At 38.3% G+C, this 22,035-nt stretch overlaps 1 protein-coding gene across 1 annotated transcript in view; it reads right to left on the bottom strand.

Annotated features, from left to right (window-relative positions):
- Nucleotides 1-15,050: 15,050 nt before the first annotated feature.
- Nucleotides 15,051-22,035, bottom strand: part of SKAP2 (src kinase associated phosphoprotein 2) — a 117,693-nt gene continuing 110,708 nt past the window's right edge. Inside the window, exons 12-13 of the mRNA XM_021538198.3 lie at nucleotides 16,881-16,982; nucleotides 15,051-16,472 (exon numbers count right to left, since the gene is read on the bottom strand). Of these exons, the coding sequence (XP_021393873.2) occupies nucleotides 16,890-16,982 (93 nt within the window). The 3' untranslated portion in view covers nucleotides 15,051-16,472; nucleotides 16,881-16,889. The remainder of the gene's footprint in view (nucleotides 16,473-16,880; nucleotides 16,983-22,035) is intronic.

The following is a 22,035-nucleotide window of genomic DNA, read 5'->3' as shown; positions in this document are numbered from 1 at the left end:
TTTAATCTTATGCTTTTAATTTTTAATGTGAGTGCCATATTATGATAAGCACTTCCAGCACATCTTACAGAATAGAAAAAATAAAATATCTCTGCACAGAACCGAGAGCCATATAATGTTGAAGGTCACTTGCCGTACAACTTCACAAAGAATCCATTGATGTGATGTGAGAGCGAGGCAAATAGATGTAATTAAAATATGCTAAAACCAATAATAAAAACCACTGGCTTTTGTTTACTCTGGAAGTGAACAGGAACCATATTACCTCTGCAAACTATTTTCACTTAGCACAATTCAGGCGGAATTATTGCCGTGACCTTTTAAAAATGTACAAGTGTGGAATCGATAGGCTTTCAGAGGCACCACTGCGGAGGCAGAGCTGGCCATGCTGTGGTGCCGTGTATTTCTGCATCAGAAGGCAGCTGAAACCTAATTATCGTCAATCACGCCGAGGTAAGCCAAGGCGCTGACAAGCCCTTTGCAGGTAGCGTAGGTGGGCACGTGCCCGCGGGGACGCCTTTGTGTGCACCAGCACGTACCCACTGCTCTTCCAACACCCACGAGGTGAGACTTAGGGATGAGTTATAGGCAGTGTCACTCTTTTACAACAACAAACACTGGTCAGAAACAGCAACCTGCAAATGATGTACAGGGAGTTGGCAGGCTGCCACCATCCCACAGACCTTGCAGCCACAAACCACGCTAGATCACTGAGGTCATCACAATTCCTTGGTCTCCGGTCATCCAGTATTAAAAAATAACAGTTGGCTTATCAGCAACATTGCTTAAGCCCAAGGACAGCATAAGAAACCCCATTTTGATATTTCTTCCTCTTCCTCTCCCAAGGCTCTAGTCCTTACAGTTCATCCTCAAAGCTCATGAACTAAGATGGGGAGTGTCACACCAACCTCCTACTGCAACAGGTGTTTGTATTAGTGCCACTTCTGAGCTATTGAGAGAATTTTGGAGTGTTCAGCAGAAGCCACAGCAATTTTTTTTGTAAAATTAATCTCTCCACCTGAAGAAAGAGGAATAAAAAAAATCTTGTTCTGAGCCAGTGAGTGATTTTTCCAGAAATGCCTATTTGCCTTTGAAACTTTACCTGTCAGGGGCAAATCAAAAACTCAAGCTTGCTCTCTCAGGTGCTGGCCAGTCTGGCTCATCAAAGCCCTGGAGTGCCTGTGCCACCAGTGAGTGAGTCACTCAGGTGTCCCCAGTTTAGTGACAGATCTTGAGCAGTCACCACACCAATCCTGTGCTGCCTCTCCAATGGGTTATGAAGCACAAATACTCCTAGTGCCACCCTGGGTTTGTGGCTCAGTCCCCAAAACCTCTAAGCAAGATCTGAGCTGCTGCTTGGTGCTATCGGAGGGAGCAGTGCAAAATTTAGGGAACTTAAGTACAGAAGTACACCCAAGACCTGTTGGCCAGCAAGGCAGGAATACCATTGTATCACTTAACACTCATCGAGAATGCATGTCAACAAAATAAGTTACTTTATCTTTATTGCTCTTAAACTAGCTTTTTCCATATGGGAAATTACTTGCTGTGTTAATGTCCACTGAATTTCTGTGATGACAGGATCTACCACACAACCACCACACAGAGCATCCTTTAGCATTTTGCTTCACAGTGTGTTCCCATCTTCCAAAAGGGCTGGAAAGGGATCATTGTTGACCATGGTTTATTCTAATGTCTCCTAAATAATAATAAACTGTAATGGTTAAAAGCAAAAACAAAAACAAACAAAAAAAATTTACACTGTTCCAAGGAATATATTTCCCAATATATAACAAAAAAAAAATTAGCTTCCGGCAACTTAATTTGTAGATAACTCTGGTTGTTTGAAGATAGGATTTTACATTAAACTTGGAATCTGCATGACTGTTTAACATCATTAAGGGAATATTATATTGACTGCAAGTAACTGATTTCCATGTGGTTATATCAATCTATTTCTGTAAGACTGTACACTAGTTGTTCCCCTAGAGTACTCCTTGTAATGCTGAGAAAGTGTCAGAAATAATGACTGTCTACCTATATCTGCAATAAAACGTAGAGCATGGATATTATAGTTGTAAGTATCAAAGATTTATTTCATGACTGCAGGTAATGATGAATCTTTTAGCACAACTAATGTCTAGAGGAAACCTCTCTTCTTCTCTGAGCTGTCACATGGAGACTATTTATAGGGCCCTTAGTGCTGTGGGGCTTTAGCATAAAGAGGCAATGTGTCTGAGGTGCCACCGGATGGAAATGTTAGCAAGGGCTCCCTCTCATTGAAGATCTTTTAGTAGATAGCATTAGATTCCCTCTTTGTGTGTTTACGTCCCCCCAAAGACAGGGGACAGATGTTTAACATCAGACCATTAATCCCTTAGCCCAGGTTCCTGTGACAGCGAAAACCCAACAGAATGAGCCCTTTGCCTTTGCTCAGTGTAAATGCTGCAATTTACTGCTGATTTACAGAGTAGGGTCAGGCCATTAGAAACTTGGCAATCTTCTGTACAGCTGGAAAACAATATGCATGATAAGCTAAAATTCAATACCTTCTTGCACTAATTAAATGGGTTCCCACCAGGATGAAAACACAAATTACGAACAGGGCTTTTCTGCATCCCTATGCATTTTTCCCTGCAGATGTGACCAGGCTTTATTTTGGTCCCTTTCTCCTGACCACAGTCAAAGACTTAGCCCTCATCTGCAGCACTGCTTCCATTGTCTATTTTTCCCATTCCCTGTTCCTGTAATCTTGTTTTTAAACTGGCAGGTTTAATCCTCCTCGCCCGTCAGGGCAAGCAGGTGGATGATGAAACCAGCATGGAATGCTACAAAAATCCCAACCTAATTTCATTATACAGATGGGCTTTTAGACGACAGATGCATCTTTTAAACTAGAACCTCACCAAACATTGTCATTCCAAAAAACAAAACAACGGCAATACAACAGCATCCTTGCTTGCAAGACCAGGGTAATTAACCTTACTGCAGGACAGTGCCATGAATCTCTGTCATGAACTGTCATCTGGTGACATCGTGAGCATAAGTAAATATTTAAGCAAACTTGTTCTGAAGCATGGAAATAATAAAGTGACAGATCTTTTAGAGAGACTATTTTAAGGGAAAAAAAAAAAAAAAAGGCAACCCAAAACAGAAGAGCCATTTCATACTTCTGAAATATGCCTGAAATAATTGGGATTCATGCATCTGAAATATAAACTCTGTCATTCATCAAGCCAAATAATAGTCTTTATATACTTATAAACCCCCGAATAAAAATCCAAACAGAGCATGTGTGTTCAGGTGGGACTCTGGAGCTCTCCCAACAACATTTTGCTGAATAGTGAATAATATTCAGCTCAAGTATGGTTTGCTTCCAGACTTATTCACTGAGAAGCAACAGCAAGATTCTGAACAGCTGGAGGTTTAAGTAGAAAACAGAAATAGCTACAGGCTTTAACTCAGATCCAAATGGTATGAATAATAACAATAAAAAAATACCTGGTAACTATAAATCTCATCAACCAATGCAAAAGAACATTCTAAATCTATTAATATTTCCAGAGACATTATCTCTCTGCCACCCCACTGCTTTGTGACTCGTTGTATCAGCGATATTATTTGCCTTAAAGCATGAGCTAAGTGTTTTTCTTCCCCTGTGAGGAGAATCGTCCACAACCTTCACAAGCTACAGCCCACTGCTCCCCTGCAGGAGGACTGGAGCATCATTAACAATGAGAGACACTTCAGGCACAAGTTGAGGCTCCAGCGTCTCCAAACCTTTCTGTCTCCCATCAAAATTCATATCCTGTCACTATTCTAGGAGCAGAAAGGCTTCTCATTACAGCATCATTCCCCTCTTGCAAGAAACACTGATTGCTGCACTGGTGGCTTTGGAAGGCAAAGATGTAATTTAGCAAAATAATGTACCATGCTGATTAATTTAATGTAGCCCATGACTAATTATGGTAATTCATTACATCTACAATTAGGCTAAGTAATTTATTGCACTGCAGTCTCATAAAGCAGAGGATTTATATCGAGTTTTGAATGTCACCCAAAGGACATTTCTGTACCTTGTCTTTACTGAGGCGGAATAAGGCTGCCAGCTGAGATGAGCCCAAAAAAAAAGAGGGGCGGGGAGCCCCCCACGCACCCTTCCTCTGCCACATTTGATGTTTGTACTGCGGGCAGCGTGCAGGCGTAAGCCTCTCCAGCTACACACAGCCTCCTCCTCCTCCAATGGCACCCTTCGCAGATTATTTGGCATTGCCTTCCCATTTCTCTTAAACCACACTGCAATTTTATTCACTCTGAGACCTGGACACCTGATACACCAAATGGAAAACCTGCTGGGCTGTCCCTGAATATGATTTGGAGATGACCAAGAGGAAAAAAAAAAATAAAGAGGAGAAAAAAAACCCACACTCATTGTCTGGGTTTCTCTGCCGCTTTTGTAGAGTGCATTGCAGTGTATCTCAACAAAGGCTTTTTTTGCTCGCCTTGGAGAGATGAAAGGGGGACATCTCCCTTCACTTCGGAGAGCCGCGACGCGCACACGGCATTATTGTGAAATACAACCTCGCTCGTACCCTGCAGCAGGGTTTGCTCCAGCAATGCTGCACTTCGGAGACCAATTTGTTTAGCTGATCACTGTCTCTTTGACGTGGCTGCAAATGTTACCTTTCTTTTTCAATCAAAAACACAGCAGGGTGTGCCATCTGTTTGGCACAGCCTTCCCTCTCTTCCCCGATGCCTTTTTGTGCAGATCATTTTACATGGCAATTTGCACGGATCTTTTATACCTTGATTTTGGTAAACATTTCTGTTTTCTTTTTTTAAATAACATGTCGCTCAGCTGAGTAGCTTCAGTGTTTAAAAAGAAAAAAAAGGGATAAAAAAGCAGTGTGATCACAGGCAGTAAAATAGAATAAAAACTATTTAAAAAAAATATTTTCTGAGCAAATGGCTGCCTGTCATTACATTGATTATTTAAAATAGACATGTTTACCGAGACTGGCTAACGCATTTTACACTGCTGTGTTCCACATCATTTTCCTCCTTATATTTTACCTGGCAGGCACAGCTAATCAGAAGATTAATTTAACCATTTGAAAGACCTTTTTAAAGCAGGTTAACAAAAAAATAGCCACCGTATTAAATTGTCATTATATAACAAAAGCTAGCAGTAAAGCGGTTAACTATTTTTTCCCCAGCTCAGATGCTGCTCAGAGCAATGAAACCCCCTAAAGTAGGAACAGATGATCAGCACCACAAGCCGAAGCCACGGGGATGCTCATGGAGTTGGGAATGCTTTGCGGCATACAAATGAATTATCCTCATTCTTCTCCTGCCGGAGCATATAGGCCAGACCTCATTAGGATTCAATATCGCTCTGCTTTTCTAATGTTAATGTTCCAGTTATATAAGAAATGTGAAAAGGGGCTATGTATGGGGGAGGCGGGGGGAAGCTGATGCCACATTTATGGTCAACACGATGCTATAATTTGAAAGGCACAGCTTCATATTTTTGAGGAAATTATTGTGGTTTCCTATCTTCTCTCTCATTCCTAAAGCAGCATTATGTCCTCTCCTCCCTCTAATAAGTGCGTTTCAATGGTGTGCCTATCCCACAGTTATAGCAACTGAAATAAGAGATTTTATAGCTTCGTTTTTTGGTGGAGGGGAAGATGCTGTGACTAAACATCGGATTGTGAAAGCTTGGAGTTCATTTTGCTGTGAAAGGAAACATTGCACTTTATGTTAATAAACAACTGTAGGAGTTTTCACCATCCAGGAATAACTCAGACATTAGTCTGCGTTCTTTTGTCTGGAGAGCAGCAAGCAGGGTAATGAAAACAAAACCCTCAGAGACATAAAAATACAATTTATACCTTTTTATCAAGCAAAGAGAAAGTTGGTTAACGTTTGAAAAGGGAGCAGTAATGTATATTTATTGACAATTTTATTGTAATAATTAGATGTTTACACAGTCTGGACATTGTGGCTAAATCACTTCCAGCATGTTTATTTGTAAAGGGCTGTTTTCAGGGCAGTGCAGTAAGCTCATTAAGAAGACAGACTGTATTAAGAGTCAAAGAAATTATTACTTCCCAGGCTTCGCTTCACTGGTTTGGATTTAGAATAAAATACAAAATAATTTTGAAAGAAAAAAATAAAAAGAAAAAAAAATTGAAACTCCAACAGCAATATCATCCAAACACCCAGCAGACTGGAAATGACGAAGTAAAATGGAGAATATTTTCTCCTGTAATGGCAATTTCATCTTTTTTGTTCCAAAATAATCTGGTACTGTACATTCAAAACAATACACGGTATTGTGGATGCCATTTCCAAGCGTCTCTTTGTGGCTCTTAGTATATATCACTTTAACACTTGCTTTTATTTTTGCACTCCAGCTAAATGATATTTAAGATATATTTTCCTCCTTTTATTTTATTTTTCAGGAATGCTGTTAGCCCACCTTTAAGAAGTCTTTACTCAGCATTTGGTTTATACATTTATTTGATGTGTAGGTGTTTGTTTTTTTTTCCTTCAGCTAAAGAAAGATCACTTTTTACTACAAGTCCTCAGTAATGTTCATTATTAACCTGGAAATTATTGCATGTTTGATTTTTTTTTTCATAGGCAAAAAAAACAAGTGAAACTTGAATACTTATTTTTTAGGCAGAAACCTATTTGAAGGCTTCTTCACTAACCAGTTTAAAGTGATTTATCTGATCTGGAGTGAATTTTACACATGCTAAGTATGCCTAAACCCCAACTATAGATTCTTCTGGTTTTACAAAGAGAAAGGAAGGCAGCTGAAATTGAAAGAGCTCCCAGTAGCACAGCCTTGACAAGCAAGTGCTTCTACATCAAGTTAAGAGCACTGTCCTGCATTTAGTGCAGTATCCATTTTAAAATTTAAAATGTCTTTAAAAATTAAGGCAGCAAATAGGCTATAATGTAGCTCCTGTCCAAGTATGTTTCCATTACAATTAAGAAATCAATATGCAGTATTTATTGCTGAAAGATTATGCATAAAGAGGAGCACATAAAAGGTATCATTGCTTAAACCTTCCTGGCTTTCTTTTAGCTACTGTTTGGTCACTTTTCCCAAGAAGCCAATTCATTAAATGCCATCCAGTCCATTCCATATAAATGCTGCATGCTCACTGCTCTCACAAATAAAAACAAAGATGATAAAAGAAACGGATAAAGAGATGTCAGCTTGCAAAGAAAAGACTGGATTTTTTTTTTTTCCTGAGAGCTGCACAAGTCAACTCACAAACTTGAAATATTACAGATTTGGTTTTACAAGTCAATCACAGCAATATATTTGGCCTTGTAATTACTGTCAGTTTTGACAGGGAAGGCAATATTTTTTTTTCCTGACATGTGAGTTTCAATAAAATCAGGTAGCCACATCACAGAACACTTTCTTACAGAGAATTAAAAGGACTTCTCATAGAGATAAAGAATACTGCCAGAATTAAATATATGTCATACGTTCAATTCAAGACTATGGGGAAAAAAGGTGGGGGGACACGACTATCCTTACATATGGACCTGATCCAAAACCTATAATAAGGATGAGAATGTTTCTATTTACCTGAGTGAACTCTGTAAAAATCCCTTTCTGTTCTTAAAAGTGACAACAGACAAAATTGAAGGCTATTTTTATCTCTTTCTCTATTTCCTAAGACACCCAACTGGTTAATGAAAATTAACTACCTATGGTGAATGAATGGCTCCGATCTGAAATTGTAGCTATTTTGCTTTTAAAAAACCCTGAATTAAATGATTTCCATTTCAATTAGAATCAATGTAACACTGTAATATACTCAAAATTGGTTAGGATCTGCCACAGCCACTTTGAGGTATATGATACTTTAAAGAATCCTTTACCTTTTAAAAAAATATACTAACTGTGAACCAAATTAATTACTGAGGTTATGCACTAATAATCTTGCTGGGTCAGAAACAGTAAACTTGGTTCCTGCTTGGAGACTGTGAATTTGTACGAGGATAAGGAACACGTAAACCCACAGAGAGCAGCATTTTTAGTGTACCAGGAAAAGAATAAGACTGGGCTTGTATTTATTCTGCCATTTCAGAACAGTGTCAGCTCACTGCTGACTTAAAGAATTGCAAAAAACTGGCCTGGAACAGACCTTAGGAGGTGATTTAGTACATGCCCCAACCCCAAGGCAGGAATCACCATGGTTCAGTCATTCCTAGCAGGTGAGTTCATTCCCTGCAGGTTCTCCAAATCCTCCAGAAATAGAAATCACAGAAACTCCCCAGGCAACCAGCCCCAATGCTTCACTGCCCTCACCACTGGAAAGCTTCACCTTGTGCCTGATCCGCTTCTACCTGGAAGCAATGTAAACCTGTTATTTCTTGGTGTCATCCATGATTAACGTGATCCCATTTAGCAACAAGGGTTGTAAGACTTACTGAAAACAAAAGGCCACTCAGGCGTTCCTAACATGAGATGGAACAAACTATAAAAATTATAAATTTGGAGTTTCTTCTAAAGCCATGTCCTCTGTCACCCACCCTTCACTCAGAATAGGAGGAATTACACCCTGGGCAGACCACAGCAGACACTGTGCAAGCTCCTGGCAAGGAGCTGTATTTCCTGCTACTTTCAGAACCTGCAACTCCATTAGGTTCTCAGGATAGGACTTAATTATGAGAGCAATAAATTTGGCCTAGAGAAAATAGAATATACTAGGCGACATCAGGACTGTCTGTGGCCCATATACAGATGTTATAATTCTGTGTCAGTATACTCATATAGCAAGATAAATTCTCACTATTATAGACTTATTCCTTGGCTGAAAGGAAAGGCACAGCGAAAGCATTAATCTGCCATTGACAGCTGTCTATAATAAAGATTCCTGAAGACAGTACTTGTACCTGCCCCTATACAATTCCGATTTGGCAGAGAAATGGAGCAGACAATGAAACAGACAGGGTCAAACACAACTTTTCTCACATCTGGCATACCTGCAACATTTTCAGAAGAGTAAAACCCAATTAATCCTGGTATAATCAATCAGACCTCAGCACAAAGTGTACAGATCATCAGGGTGTGAACTGGGAGTTCAAAATGAGTAGGATGTAAAATACTTCCATCTGGTTATGAGAACTATCTTATGCCAAGGAGATCTTCTCTGGAGATCAAAATCACCAAAGCCATTCATTTTGTGTTCCTAATATTTCCTGTACTTGTTAAAGTGCCGGGTACAGAGTGATTTTGAACATAAAATACCATTGCATAGATAAATTGGCAGCCTGTATCAGGATGGTTAACTGATGGTTCACACTATACTTTAAACTACAAAAAATAATTTTCCATAATATTAACAACTTGATTCTAAATCCTGCATCTCATGAGTAAGAAGTTGCAGGAGCAGTTGCAATAAAGCCATGGGAACTATGTGACTAATGCTTACTCTTGTTAATGAGGAATTAATATTGCGCCCACAAATTAAGAATTGCCTACATAACTTTTGCTGAGTTAAGGGGAGAGTCACATGGCTAAATTCCCTTGTTTCAGACTATACATACAGAACTGACTGTTTTCAAGAAGTAGACAGTGGAAAACACAGAAGATGTTTGTGTTATTGACAACTGCCTGCATTTCAATTTTTTTTTCTGTACTACCACTCAGGATGAGCAGGACACTCACAAGCCCACAGACAAGGGAAGGACATACACTACCAAGTATTATGATGAATGTAGTCTGAATAGCTACTGCAATTTCAGTTAATACATTTAACAAACAGTATGTCTATTATTGCTGCTGGCTAGACAAAGTTATTGAAATAATTGTCTGCATTATTACAATTAATTCATAATCAAACACTGTTTACCAAATGAAATATACGTGCCCTCAGCAGCTGCTCCTTACTCTGTTCCGTGATCTCTGTGAGTCACCCTGGTCAGTTTTAGACTGAATTACTCTAACACATATTCCCCATGTTTCAGACGTTATGACATCTAAGCAAGGGTATTTTGCATGAAGGCCTCCTTTACATAAGGCAGAATGTGCAAAATAGAATTTCACTGAAACACATTATCATTACCATTTAATGAAATGGGCACGATGAAATCCCTTTGTGGTCTACGTGTGCTTCTTGGAATCATCAGCTAGTCTGCGAACCCACAAATGGGAGCGTATCACATCATGGTTTTGTATGCCATTCTGTCAGATCAGGCAGATTCAAAACCCTGATCCACACCTGATGGACAAACACCTGCACAAATTTCTAGCTCATTGAATTTATTAGAGATGCTCAGAAGGAACAGTGCAGCTGAAGGGCCTAAGATAATATCAGACATAGATCAGTTAAGCTCAGTTTTCAGCTAAGGGCCAGACATGTTTGTTCTCCTCCACCTGCCAAAGACTGACAGAAACCACCACTGTATGGATTCAGGTTACCACTCTCAAGTAGCATTCACATAATCAGCACCTGAAACATGAATTTGACCCAATTCTGTCAAAATCTGATGTTCTATGAAGACATCTCAAGGTACATGTACTCCTCTTCACTATTTTTTAAAGTAAATGAATGCAGGAGTAAAGTCAAGACAAAGTACTCAGAGAAATACAGATTATAAACATGGTTTAGTGAGAGAGATTATTCTGGATGATGCCTCTGCATTTTGAACTTTCACTCACCTGAAAATTTAAAAAGCTCAGGAGACAAGAAGTTTGTTCTGCTTTTAAAGCAGTAACAAATACATTAGAGGGAGGGAATTCTGGTCATAAGTCAATAATGACCTACAAGTGACTTTGGGTGGCTACCACAGGACAGCAAGTAGCTGAATAGCTAGTCTCAGTCTGGAAGTTGTTAGGGATACTGTATGAGTCTCAGAATCAGAAACAAATTAATGGAAAGGAAGCCAGTTAGTTTAGAGATCTTCCAAGGCAGTTCTCACAATTGCTAATGCGGATTGCCTATTTTTTGGTCAAGTAACAGAACTCTAGATGCACAGATTATTCACTCCTTCCCCTTTCATTGAGGTTTAATACCTCAAAAAGTCAAAAATCAGCTTGAAGATAAGAAAAGAAGTTTCAAAACATTTGTCTGGAGTATTTTACATGCAAGCAAAAAATCAGTCACAAACGACACAGATTTGGTAAGTTACTGCTGACAGAATGCACTAAAATGGTGGGAAATAACAAAAGAGGAGCTAATGAATAGAGCCTTTCAAGAACTGTAAATAGTTGGTTTTTGTTTTTTTTTTTTTTAAGCTAGAAATACCTTTGTTCTGTGGAAAATGTAGTGTGGCCATTATGAGCATGTCATTGTAAACACCACAAAGGGAAACCAGCATCGAAACAAGATTGTAAGTGATGATATAATAAAACCTACTCCTTCCTACACACACATGTGCATTCATGCCTGACTGCTTTTAATTTAAATATAAGGAAAGAACGGCTCAGTCCTCTCGGAAGAGAGCAACAGAAAAGGAAGATGCTTTCCTGATGCCATGTGACTGTTTACAGATTTCATCTTTTCTCTTCCACACTGAAATAAGTCTAAGAGGCTGAAGACCACCAATGAACAAACTGAGTTGCCCATGCCTGTCAGACTGTCTGTGCTCTGCTCTTCTCATGCTGACCCTATTAGATTTCACTATTAAAAAGCAGCATCAGGCCATGTTAACTCTTGGGTGGGATGCTGCCAAGGCACACATCCATGCTGCTGGCTTTTCAAAGATGGATAATGATCCTGTGCAGTACTTTATTCCTTTATCCCAGGCAGTTCTGCACAGGGGTCAGTTCTGGGGTGCTACATACTTGTCTTGTAGCATGAGGTGTAAAACTAAAGTCCTTATTGCTGCGGCCATTAAAAATCCCACAGCACTATTTACAAGTATGGAAGCAATTACAGCAGATTGGAAGTGGCCGAACTGGTAATTCTCTTCTGCCAACATAAATCCTCCCACTGTAACTGAATGTGGATTTTTTTTTTTTTCATCTCACAGCATAAACTTTAAAGTGTTGCTGTAAAATGCTCATTAGCCAACAAATCTTTTAATGGAGTAGCACTTGCTTTACAATAGAGGGTGAAAGAAGTTTGCTCTATGGGTTGAGACAGTGAGGATACTTTAGGATAAAAGCTCCAACATATCAGTTTGCTAGAGCAGAAAATTAATAGAGATAGATTGGGGTTTAGTGGCATTTGAAACTATCTGCCTCTTCATCTACCAGCAGCTCTTCTTCTCAGACTGCCTGCATTATTGTACTTTATTCTCCAACACACTGCTACAAGATGACACCCCGGATTTTTAAGCTTTTCCTGTTAATTAAAAGACCTGTCCTCCGCAAAAAGCTGGGAAGAAGCTGACAGTTTCAGTTTTAAATTTGACTTAAGTTAATATAGCTTTCAGGTGCAGAAGATTTTCCTCTACTTTGCTTTGAACCCAGCAACTGAACTTCTATGAATTTCTCCACTTGATAGTTGGGACTAATGACAATTTCAGACAGCTAGAAACAATTGTCTAGATCCCATTACAAAATCACTTCTAAACAAATCTCTAAAAGGCTATGATATAACAATTCATGGATTATCACTGCCTGATCGCTTTACAATTAAAGGGAAAATAAACATATATATTCCTTAGCACAACATACTTGGATAAGAAAAGCTGCATCCCTTTCACTTGCACTTCCTGCCGCCATCTATGCCCCTTTTACTTTGTCCTGTAGGATGGAAAGATGAGTCAAGTCACAATTGCATCCCAGAAGTACCAAATCCGGTGCTTACACCCAGCTTGAATCCACAATTTTAAGTTCATAAGGTGAAGCTGATTGGTGCTGGTCGCTCACAGTAAGACTATGGATGTTGGGCAGGAAATGAACTCTAAGACAGAGATGCAGATTTGCCAGAGCACTCCTTGCTGAGCTTAGTGTCAGATTTTCAAAATAAAGATGGAATTAAGCAGACTCCTGTCTGGGAATTATCAGCTTCAGAGAAACCCTGGTAGGTGAAGATCTTGGAGCGTTTATCGGTACTTTATGCTATGTAAAGTTGTTTATGAGGTTTCCATGCATATGCTTATTCCCACAATTACATACTAAAATATTTTTCATCAATTTTGAGCGAGAGATGAGAGAAACTTCAAATGGCTCATGCAACTGAAGAGCACACCTCTGTCATCTGCCTGGGTACTTTCACCACATATTAATATTTTACAGCTTCCCTATAGATCCCACTGACTTGTATCAAGCCAGGATTCTAATTTACACCCACAACTTCATTTTGCTTTACCTGAGATAGAGAAATGGATTTCTGTTATTTGGCTTAGAGAAATAAAGGTTGTTATTTTGTTTGGTTCACCTTATAGAAATAATTGCATCTCTTTCAGAAAGAGGACAAAGAGTATTTAGCGAAAAAAGCCCTTTGAAACTGTATTGCCTGTTCTTGAGTTACTGTTTGAGATCCTGATGCAAAAACAAGTGAATTCAATAGCTTCTCGTTTCAACAGTCTTTGGATCAGGTTCTAAAGGGTTATTCTTTACGCTTCTTCTAATACTGTGTCACACTCAGACTTCAGTCAAAAAAAGGGAAAGAAGTTTATGCATTTAGCTTTGAATTAAGAATGGGATCCTAATTAGCATTCACTTTCAGCTTAATTCCAGTCACAGAAAGTTTTTATCCTTAATAGGGGAGCAAAAGGTAAGCTGAGCCATATCACTTCTCTAATCTTATCCATACATCTTTCTGGTAGAAGAACCAGTGCATGCACTGCCATCAGTACATGTAATTAGTGGCAGTATGCACAAAGAGGTATATCCTAACGAGATGCTGCAAAAATATGTGAACCAGTTAACCGTATACAGCAGCACATGAAAAGATACTACAGAGTGGCATGATTATATCCGGGTGCCTCTGCTATAAAAAGCATTTGTATTACCCTTACTTCTCTGAATAAATTCAAATGACAGCCCCATTTCATTTCTTCATTCAGTCTGGAGGCCAGATGGCATTAGAATCATTTACTTCACCTTGTTGTGCTTAATTACTACAATCAACACACTATTTTCCAAATTAATCATAACAAAGTAATTTCATTAGTAACACAGCAGGCTGTTGAATTATTAGCATCATAACAGTTTGCAAACAATTAAACTTTATTTGAACCTTAAAAATTTGCAGAGTAGAACATTATTATAAGATCTAATGGCAGTACCATACAAATCCAGAACACAGCAAATAATCAAGTAAAACGCCGTACAATGTGAGAGTTACAATCACCTTTTAAAAATCTGCTCTCTCATCGTTCACAGAAAGACAAGCACAATCTAAGTGAACAAAGAAAATTAAGCTATTATCATCTTCTACCTGAGTTTCGTTTAAGTTGTGCTGACTGTATTATCCAAAAAAGGTTACGGTATTCACACAGATTTAAAGTAAACCATTCATCCGTGCTGGTTTTTTTTCTAAGACATTACCAGTGAGTTTCAGGACATCTTTCACGTTTCGAACTTACGGCAGTTTGTTTACTCTCCCCTAGCAGTAAGTATGAAAAAGGGGGAAGCCCTAAAGGAGAACTACAGACAAAAGCCACTTGATGTCTCCGGTTGTCACCACCCAGAAGAGGCCGCGCCGGGCAGCTCTGCCCCCATCGCTTGGGTAAGGACTCCCTCTCCTGGAAGCACGGCAGAAGCGGCCGGGAGGGCGCGGAGGGGGAAGGGGAGCGGGCCGGCAGCGGGACCGCCCCCGCCCGACCCACGAAAATCTGCTGCCACCCAGCGCCGCGCCCGCGCAGCGCAGCGGCCGCGCCGCCCCGCCCGCGCCGCGCCTCGGCAGCGCGGCAGGGTCCGTTCCCGGAAAAGTACATGGGGCTGGTGGTGGGATTCGGAATTCTGTGATTAATAAAAAAACATTTCGGTGCGCAGATTTATGGCGCTGCCATGTTAACAAGGGAGAAGGAGCGTTTCCAGCCCCGCTATTAACGCTTCACATTCTGTACACAATCCACCAGCACACTTGACAAATTAAAGTAGTAAAAGATCTGAAGACTATAATCTATCATTTTAATGCTTCGCTGATAACACATAGAATCAATTCCAATGACTATCTCTTTAAAAAATTACAACCAAACTCGGTCTTGTTTGACGCCTATTAGAATTCAGTGTACCAGCAAGTACCATACATTAGCTAACACACAGCACAACATCTTAGTTCACTGAAAGGACCCAAATTCCAAGTTCAGACTAACGTTTCCTTTTAACCCACATGTTCGTGGGGTCTGCCTGAAGCATAAACAGCACAAGCAACTACACAGGGACCTGCACAGGTTCAGCAACTCACAGGCTGGCCTGACCTGCCTCGTTGGCAGATTAAGGGTCTCACAAATCAACTATCTGGGAGGACCCAAAAAGTTGATCTGCATGCTAATGGTAAAGTACATGTCTAAAAGAAGAGTATGTAAAGTATTAACTTTGACTTGCCCAACCACTTGTCCACAAGTGGTAGTATTTTAGTGTACTTTTTTTATGTTTCAATCAATGTTTTTGATTAGCCAAAGTTCTGGCTATGACACAAGAATGCAGGTAGCTGTTGCTAATCCATACAGGGTAAAGATGAAGATCTCTGTTGCACAACCTATATCAGAATTCCACATACCAGCAAGGTATCCAGATTTGACTCTGCAGAAGTGTCTGTAAGGTACAGATAAATATTCCACACTACCACGGACAAAAATATTTTTACCTGCAATTTAGCTTGTGTTGACTTAACAAGAATTGTAGGATTTAATATATTTTCACAAATTACATAGAATTACCTTGTCCAAGTCAGAATGGTACCAGGGCAGTATTACCACACAGGCCCATTATTACACCAGCAAAATAATCAAGTCTTCACTGTGTGTCAACAAAATAGTAATTAACAATACAATACTAAATATATGAGTAAAATACATCATTGGCTAAAGCATAACTTAAAAACGTCTGTTTCCAAGACTTGAAGAATTATACATAAATTTCCCTCAACTTTCTGAACAAGCTGTACAGTGAGCATTAAAAGGTTAATGCATACATTCATTGGGCAGTAGTTTACCCTCAAAGCTCTGCTTAATTTTTCTGAATCTTCAAAATAGGAAAAGATAGCAATATTCCCTGAGAGAACACAAACCTACAGCTATACAGAGTGCTGCTAGCATGTTAAAAAAAGAGCAACAGGCACTATACGGCTGCTTGTGCCCCATATGTTAATTACCATCTATTAATTTCCTGGCATTACAATTCTATAAAAAGTGGCTAAAAAGAACATTTCCATAAAGTTATGATCAATTACAGTTTATAATGTTTAATATACATGAGGCAACGATCTGACTACATTCGCTGAAACCGCAAAACACATACAGCAGAATCTTCTTCCAGAGGCTGGGTCTGTAAACTGCAGCTGCACACCACTCTTCATTTCAAGTGCAGATTTCTCCTGATTAGGGAGAGCAAAGTTGAAAGTTCATCATTAACCAAAAAAACCTCAAACATGCATATCAAACCTGTCCAAATATCCATCCCCTTCACCGTTTTCTGCACAGACAGATATATACATATTACTAAAGTAACAAAACTAAATAGAAACAACATCAATTCTATTTTTAAAAAAAAATCTGGAAAAAGGAACACAGTTATTAAATATATAATCTTTTGTAGCCTGTGGTTTAATATTTCATCTAGAACCCCAGAAAAAAAATGTACTTTAATTGAACCTTCAATATATTTTGCCATAATCTTTATGTTAACAGGACTCCTATAAAGGTTCCAGGAAAGACATACTTATGAAACAGAGAACAAGGGAACATATAAGCCATTACAGAAGATTGGATTAAAATGTACTTACCCAGGCCTCTCAAATATCATACATCTCCATTATGTAGGCTTTAGGCACCAAGCCAATGGTTCCCTTCATTTCTCCTACCCACCAGCCAAATCTATTGTACTCCTAATTGAAAACAATACGCAGTATTAACCTTTAGTCTGATATAAATGCAATAGAGTTTTGTATGCAACTCCTTATGGATGCTTTCTCCTATATACAGTTATAATAATTTCAACTGAAAATTAAAACATTTTCTCTTTTTTTATAGGCATTCACATGCAGTTAAGCAAAGGCAGAAGGTAAATTTTAAAAAGGCCAGGCGTATTCAAGAAAATGTCTTAATTATGGCCACGCTTCTCTAACACCTACTAAAAATAGCCGACTTCCTTATCCTCTGTTCATCAAAAATACAAAACCCTTGTCTTTGCAACTAAAATCTAATACCATAATATTGACATATAACAATCAACAGGGATTATTTTAATATCACAAACTAAACTCTAAGAAACCTACCATCAACTTATTTTAAAAACTACTTCACTCAAATATGAAGGGAACACTATAGAACTAATACATAATATCTTTCTATGGACAAAGCTACTGTTGCTTTAGGCTTGCAGAAAATTCTACAGCAGATATTCCTGACAGATGACTAATGCACTCCTGTTTCAAATATGTTTAGGCTTAGAGAGATAAATATGAAACAAAATTAATTATAATCATTTAAAGAAATAACATCTTCCAAAAGCAGTCCTAAGTAAGAGTATTGTGGTATTGTGGTATATAATTATTGTAAAAATAAAATAATGTAATACTGATATGTAATTATTGTATATAATTTACTTTTTTTTTCCTATGAGATATTTTTAGAATCAATTCTAACAATGGTTCAATAAATTGTAACAGCTGGAATTGCACACTCACATATATTCCGTTACAAATTACGCATTATTAAACAGAGATCATACTCAAAACTGAATGATTAGCAAGATAGAAATTACTTTGGAACAAATATGTAAAATACAAAATACACAGATATCTCTGATAAGCAGCATCTGCTTCCTGCTACACTGCCCTTCTGATAAGAGGAAAAGGCTCTAGAATTTTGAATTACTAGTCCTACTGAGATGAAGCTACTATTTTGAACTGTAGTAAAGTTTTTTGGTTATAAATAAGCCAAATGGAGCTTAAGGGTTAATGGTATTTCATTAGATCCTGGGCTATAATGATTTTCTGCTGGAATATTTAGCCTGGTCAAGAGTTCTCTGGGGTCCTATGAGGTGCTTAGTGTACTCAGCCCTCTCTATGCTTAACTATGATGGCCCACTTTCATGGGGGCATTTTTTCGTTGCCTTTTTTTTTTTTAATGTTTGTATGCAAGCACACACAGTTTTGTATTTCCTGATTGTGGAAAGGTGAACATTAGTCCTCAATTAAACACTTTCTTCCTTCGTTTAACAATTAATTGGTAATGTAAAAGATTCTATCCTACTATGCATGAAGCACTGCAGTAAGTGTGATTTAAAGGAAATCCACTTAAAAAACAGCAGGAAAACCTTCATTTGTTATGTGAACGTGCAAACAAGAAAGCTGCAAAAATAATTCCACCTTCTTCCCCCTTCCACTGCAAAGCAGACTGTTGGGGATGGGTTTGGTCTTGAAAGTCTAGAGGTATCTGAACCTGATCGTCAGTACACACTGCTCTCCACACAAGTTAATAACCTTTCCCATGAGGCCTCACATTACACCCCAAATACTTAAAGGCAAAACAATACCCTGACACTGAGGTTTATAATCTTCCAGATCAGCCTGTTTAAAAATCTATACTTTATCTCACAATACACTGCTTAAATATACAAACTAGATTTCAAGACTGAAGCGGGAAATTGCTGAAAGGAGCAGCATTCACGTATACTACTGGAATCTCAGCAATAAATCTCTCCAAGAGAAAGCAACAAAAGATTTTAAGCTACTACACGGAATTCGCACAGTGACTGACAAGAGTGATTAAGCAGATTTTGCTAGACATCAGCCAAAAAAACAAACAATACATGAAATGAGGGAAGTGGCTCAGTTAAGCAGTCATTAAACTGCATATGACAAATGGCACAGAAAAAGACTGTGGATTACATTATCCATTGAAAATGTTCCACTTAGCAACACTACATGGACTTGGAAACAATTGTTTTTAAAGAAACAATTCAGATTACTCAAATTAAAATTAAAAGCATGCTGCTGTTTTGAAAACTTTCTGGGTTTTACTACTTATTAATATACCACTTACTGCTCTGGCACGAAGCTAAGTGAGAAGATGAAATTAATGTTGATGTAACAGACTAGTAAACTAATTTAAGGATTCACTGCAACCATTATACCATACAGACAATATTGCAGCACAGAAGTTTTTACTTTACATTACTATTCTTTGCATGGTTCTCAAGAGCAAGATGAATCCCAATTAAACTATCTGCAGTCTATAGAAGTCTGAACAAAAATATAATGCAGATACCTGGCTACCACAAACATAAAACCTTAATATCTGGTTTTAGAATAATTAGGTACCACTCCCTTTTAAACTGATTTAAATAAATACAGACATTTCTCTTTAAAAATCATAACCCCTCCTTCCTACCCTCAGTAACATGAAAGAGTGCTTAACTAGTGAGGCAGATAAACAGCCCCCCTAGTCCTTTCTTGAAGTCACACATAAAACCCAAATTGATATATTGTTTCTATTAATGTTATCAATTATAAATTTCATTGCAGCAATATAATTTCATTAATACACTACTGTTGTGAGGTCTATATGTCCATCACTGCTGCTTAAAATGTGTAGAAGAAAAGTCTGCGATCCACATTTGTGGAAAATAAGGATTAATATACAGAAGGATATGAATATAGTTAGGGGTTTTATAAGAATAAAAAAAGTTGGGAAACACTGTGCTTTTGCAAGCATCAGCTCCAGATCTCAGGTACCACTGGGTTTACCATCTGGTATCCCTCACTGCATTCAGCTCTTAATATCACTGCTAACATAGGCAAGCAACTATACTTCAGAAGGACTGATAAAATAATGAAGAGTCCTTTAATCTACAGGAAACCATTGTAGTCAATTTATAAGAAATATTGCATCCCTTTGTAGGATGTGTAATTATTTTCTATTAATCATGTGCTATAAAGCTACATTATGTGGTTATTCTGTTATCACTAGAAAGAGGCCTGCAGTCAGCTCCTGACAATGTTAGGTAATTACTAACACAAAGCTTCTTTCTCCTTATGTAGAAACGCTATCAAGATCCAGAGGTGCTGTGATGCTCGCTGTATGAAAATAACTCTCCAAAGAAATTCAATAACTGCAAAATGAATTGCTCCAAGGCAAATAGAGGGATAGGGAGAGGGGGGCAGGGCCAGATCCAGCTGCCCTGCAATGAGGAGAATGCACAAGTGTGCAGCCACGCTCTGCCATGTGACAGGGAGCACATTTGCCATACCAGGCAATGTTAGCAGGGCCAGGGAGGGAGGAGGGGGCCACCACAACTCCCCCTCACCCCGGAAGACAAGCACCAGGGCAGTGGAATATATTATGCCAGATAATATGAAACAACAACCTTAACAAATTATGAAATGCTTTCTAAGATATTTCTGTATTTCCACTGGCATAGAGTGGATTTTTTTTTTCCCCAGCAGAAATTTATTAACCAAAGTGAAGTAATTTTACAGGTCAGTAAGGAACAAGTTATGATTTAACATTTAACATGCTGGCAAAACACTCTGTACAGCATGCTAGATAGCAGGGGGTAAAAGTCCCATCAGGCTCCTTAAATGCTCCCAGTGGAACACACTGGGAGCAAATGCTTCTCCCTGTCCCCATCCCACCCGTTTCACTGCACTGATGTCTAGGTACCCATGACTTCATGAGACACTGATCATAAAACCTTTTGTACTTGGGGAAAATGCAATAGTTAGCAATACACTCCCTGTTTTCTACAGATATAATTTAAATCCAAGATTTTAGTCCTCTACAGAAGAAAATTTTGATATTTTGACATACAAAAAAAGAAAAAAAATTTATATTTGAGGATTTCCAAAGCAGTTGCTACCTTTAGAACAGTTCCTCTGCCTATATGAGATTCTCCAGATGCTTTGCACCATATAAACTTCTACTGACTTCAGCAAAAGTTGAGAACATCTAGTTCTTGTGCAATTAGTCTCCATTGTTGAATACATATGGTTTGTTTTTTCATGTTTGTGGGGTGAGTTTTTTTATTTGTTTGGCTTTAAAAAAGACTTGCTGAAAAATATCATTGTGTTTCAATGCCTTGAAGGAAAAAATGGAGTTGTATTTTAAAAAACCACAACCAAAGTATGTGAATTCAAGACTTTTCTCCTTCCTTCTTCTAGTGGCACTGTGAGTAATACTAACTCATGGGCTGAATACCTGCAAACTTTAAAACCAAATTGTATCTATAGCCTTGTTTGGGGTTAAAATAAGTAACCTCTACTATCAAGCTAAATATATTCAGAAGCAGGGATATATTTCTTGCAAAGAACATTCTAGGGTGCAATTTTAGCAAGATAATATTTTAGAACATCTCCAATTCATCCAGAAAATTAATAAAAAGCTAAAAAGTTTTAGAACTTCCTTTGGTGTAATTGTTGAATGATACACTATCAACTAGGGAGCAGTTTTGGCACAGAACAGCATATTCTCTAAAAGCAGAGAATGACAAATGTCTTAAATAACTGAATGAGACTTCTTCACAGGTAGTAGAGTTGTTTTAAGACAGCAATAAAGTGGTCATCTTTTAAAATATAAGCACTAAATTTATTGTATGGTTGCATTATTAGGTTTTATTTCCCACAATGACATGAGAGAAAATATATAGCAATTAAAGACTTCCAATATAAATCACTGTAAGCAGACTGAGTTCTGAACCAAAATTGCCCCCAGCAAACACCCTGGAACAATAGGAAGGCCATTTTATTTTCCATTAGATAACACGGTGCCAACTTTTCTTCTAATCTGATAGGTAAAGGCTTACATATTATCATATTATCAGTATTACATATTATCAGTATGTAAATCAACAAAGCTAGAGTCACTTGGCTTTAGTTGTAACCAAACTTCTGTTTAAAGCCTTTCACTATTGTCTTTAGACATATATTTATTGTTCTC

Source organism: Lonchura striata, chromosome 1 (assembly GCF_046129695.1).
Source record: "Lonchura striata isolate bLonStr1 chromosome 1, bLonStr1.mat, whole genome shotgun sequence".
NCBI classification, from domain to species: domain Eukaryota; kingdom Metazoa; phylum Chordata; class Aves; order Passeriformes; family Estrildidae; genus Lonchura; species Lonchura striata.
This window is presented reverse-complemented; position numbering and strand designations above follow the sequence as displayed.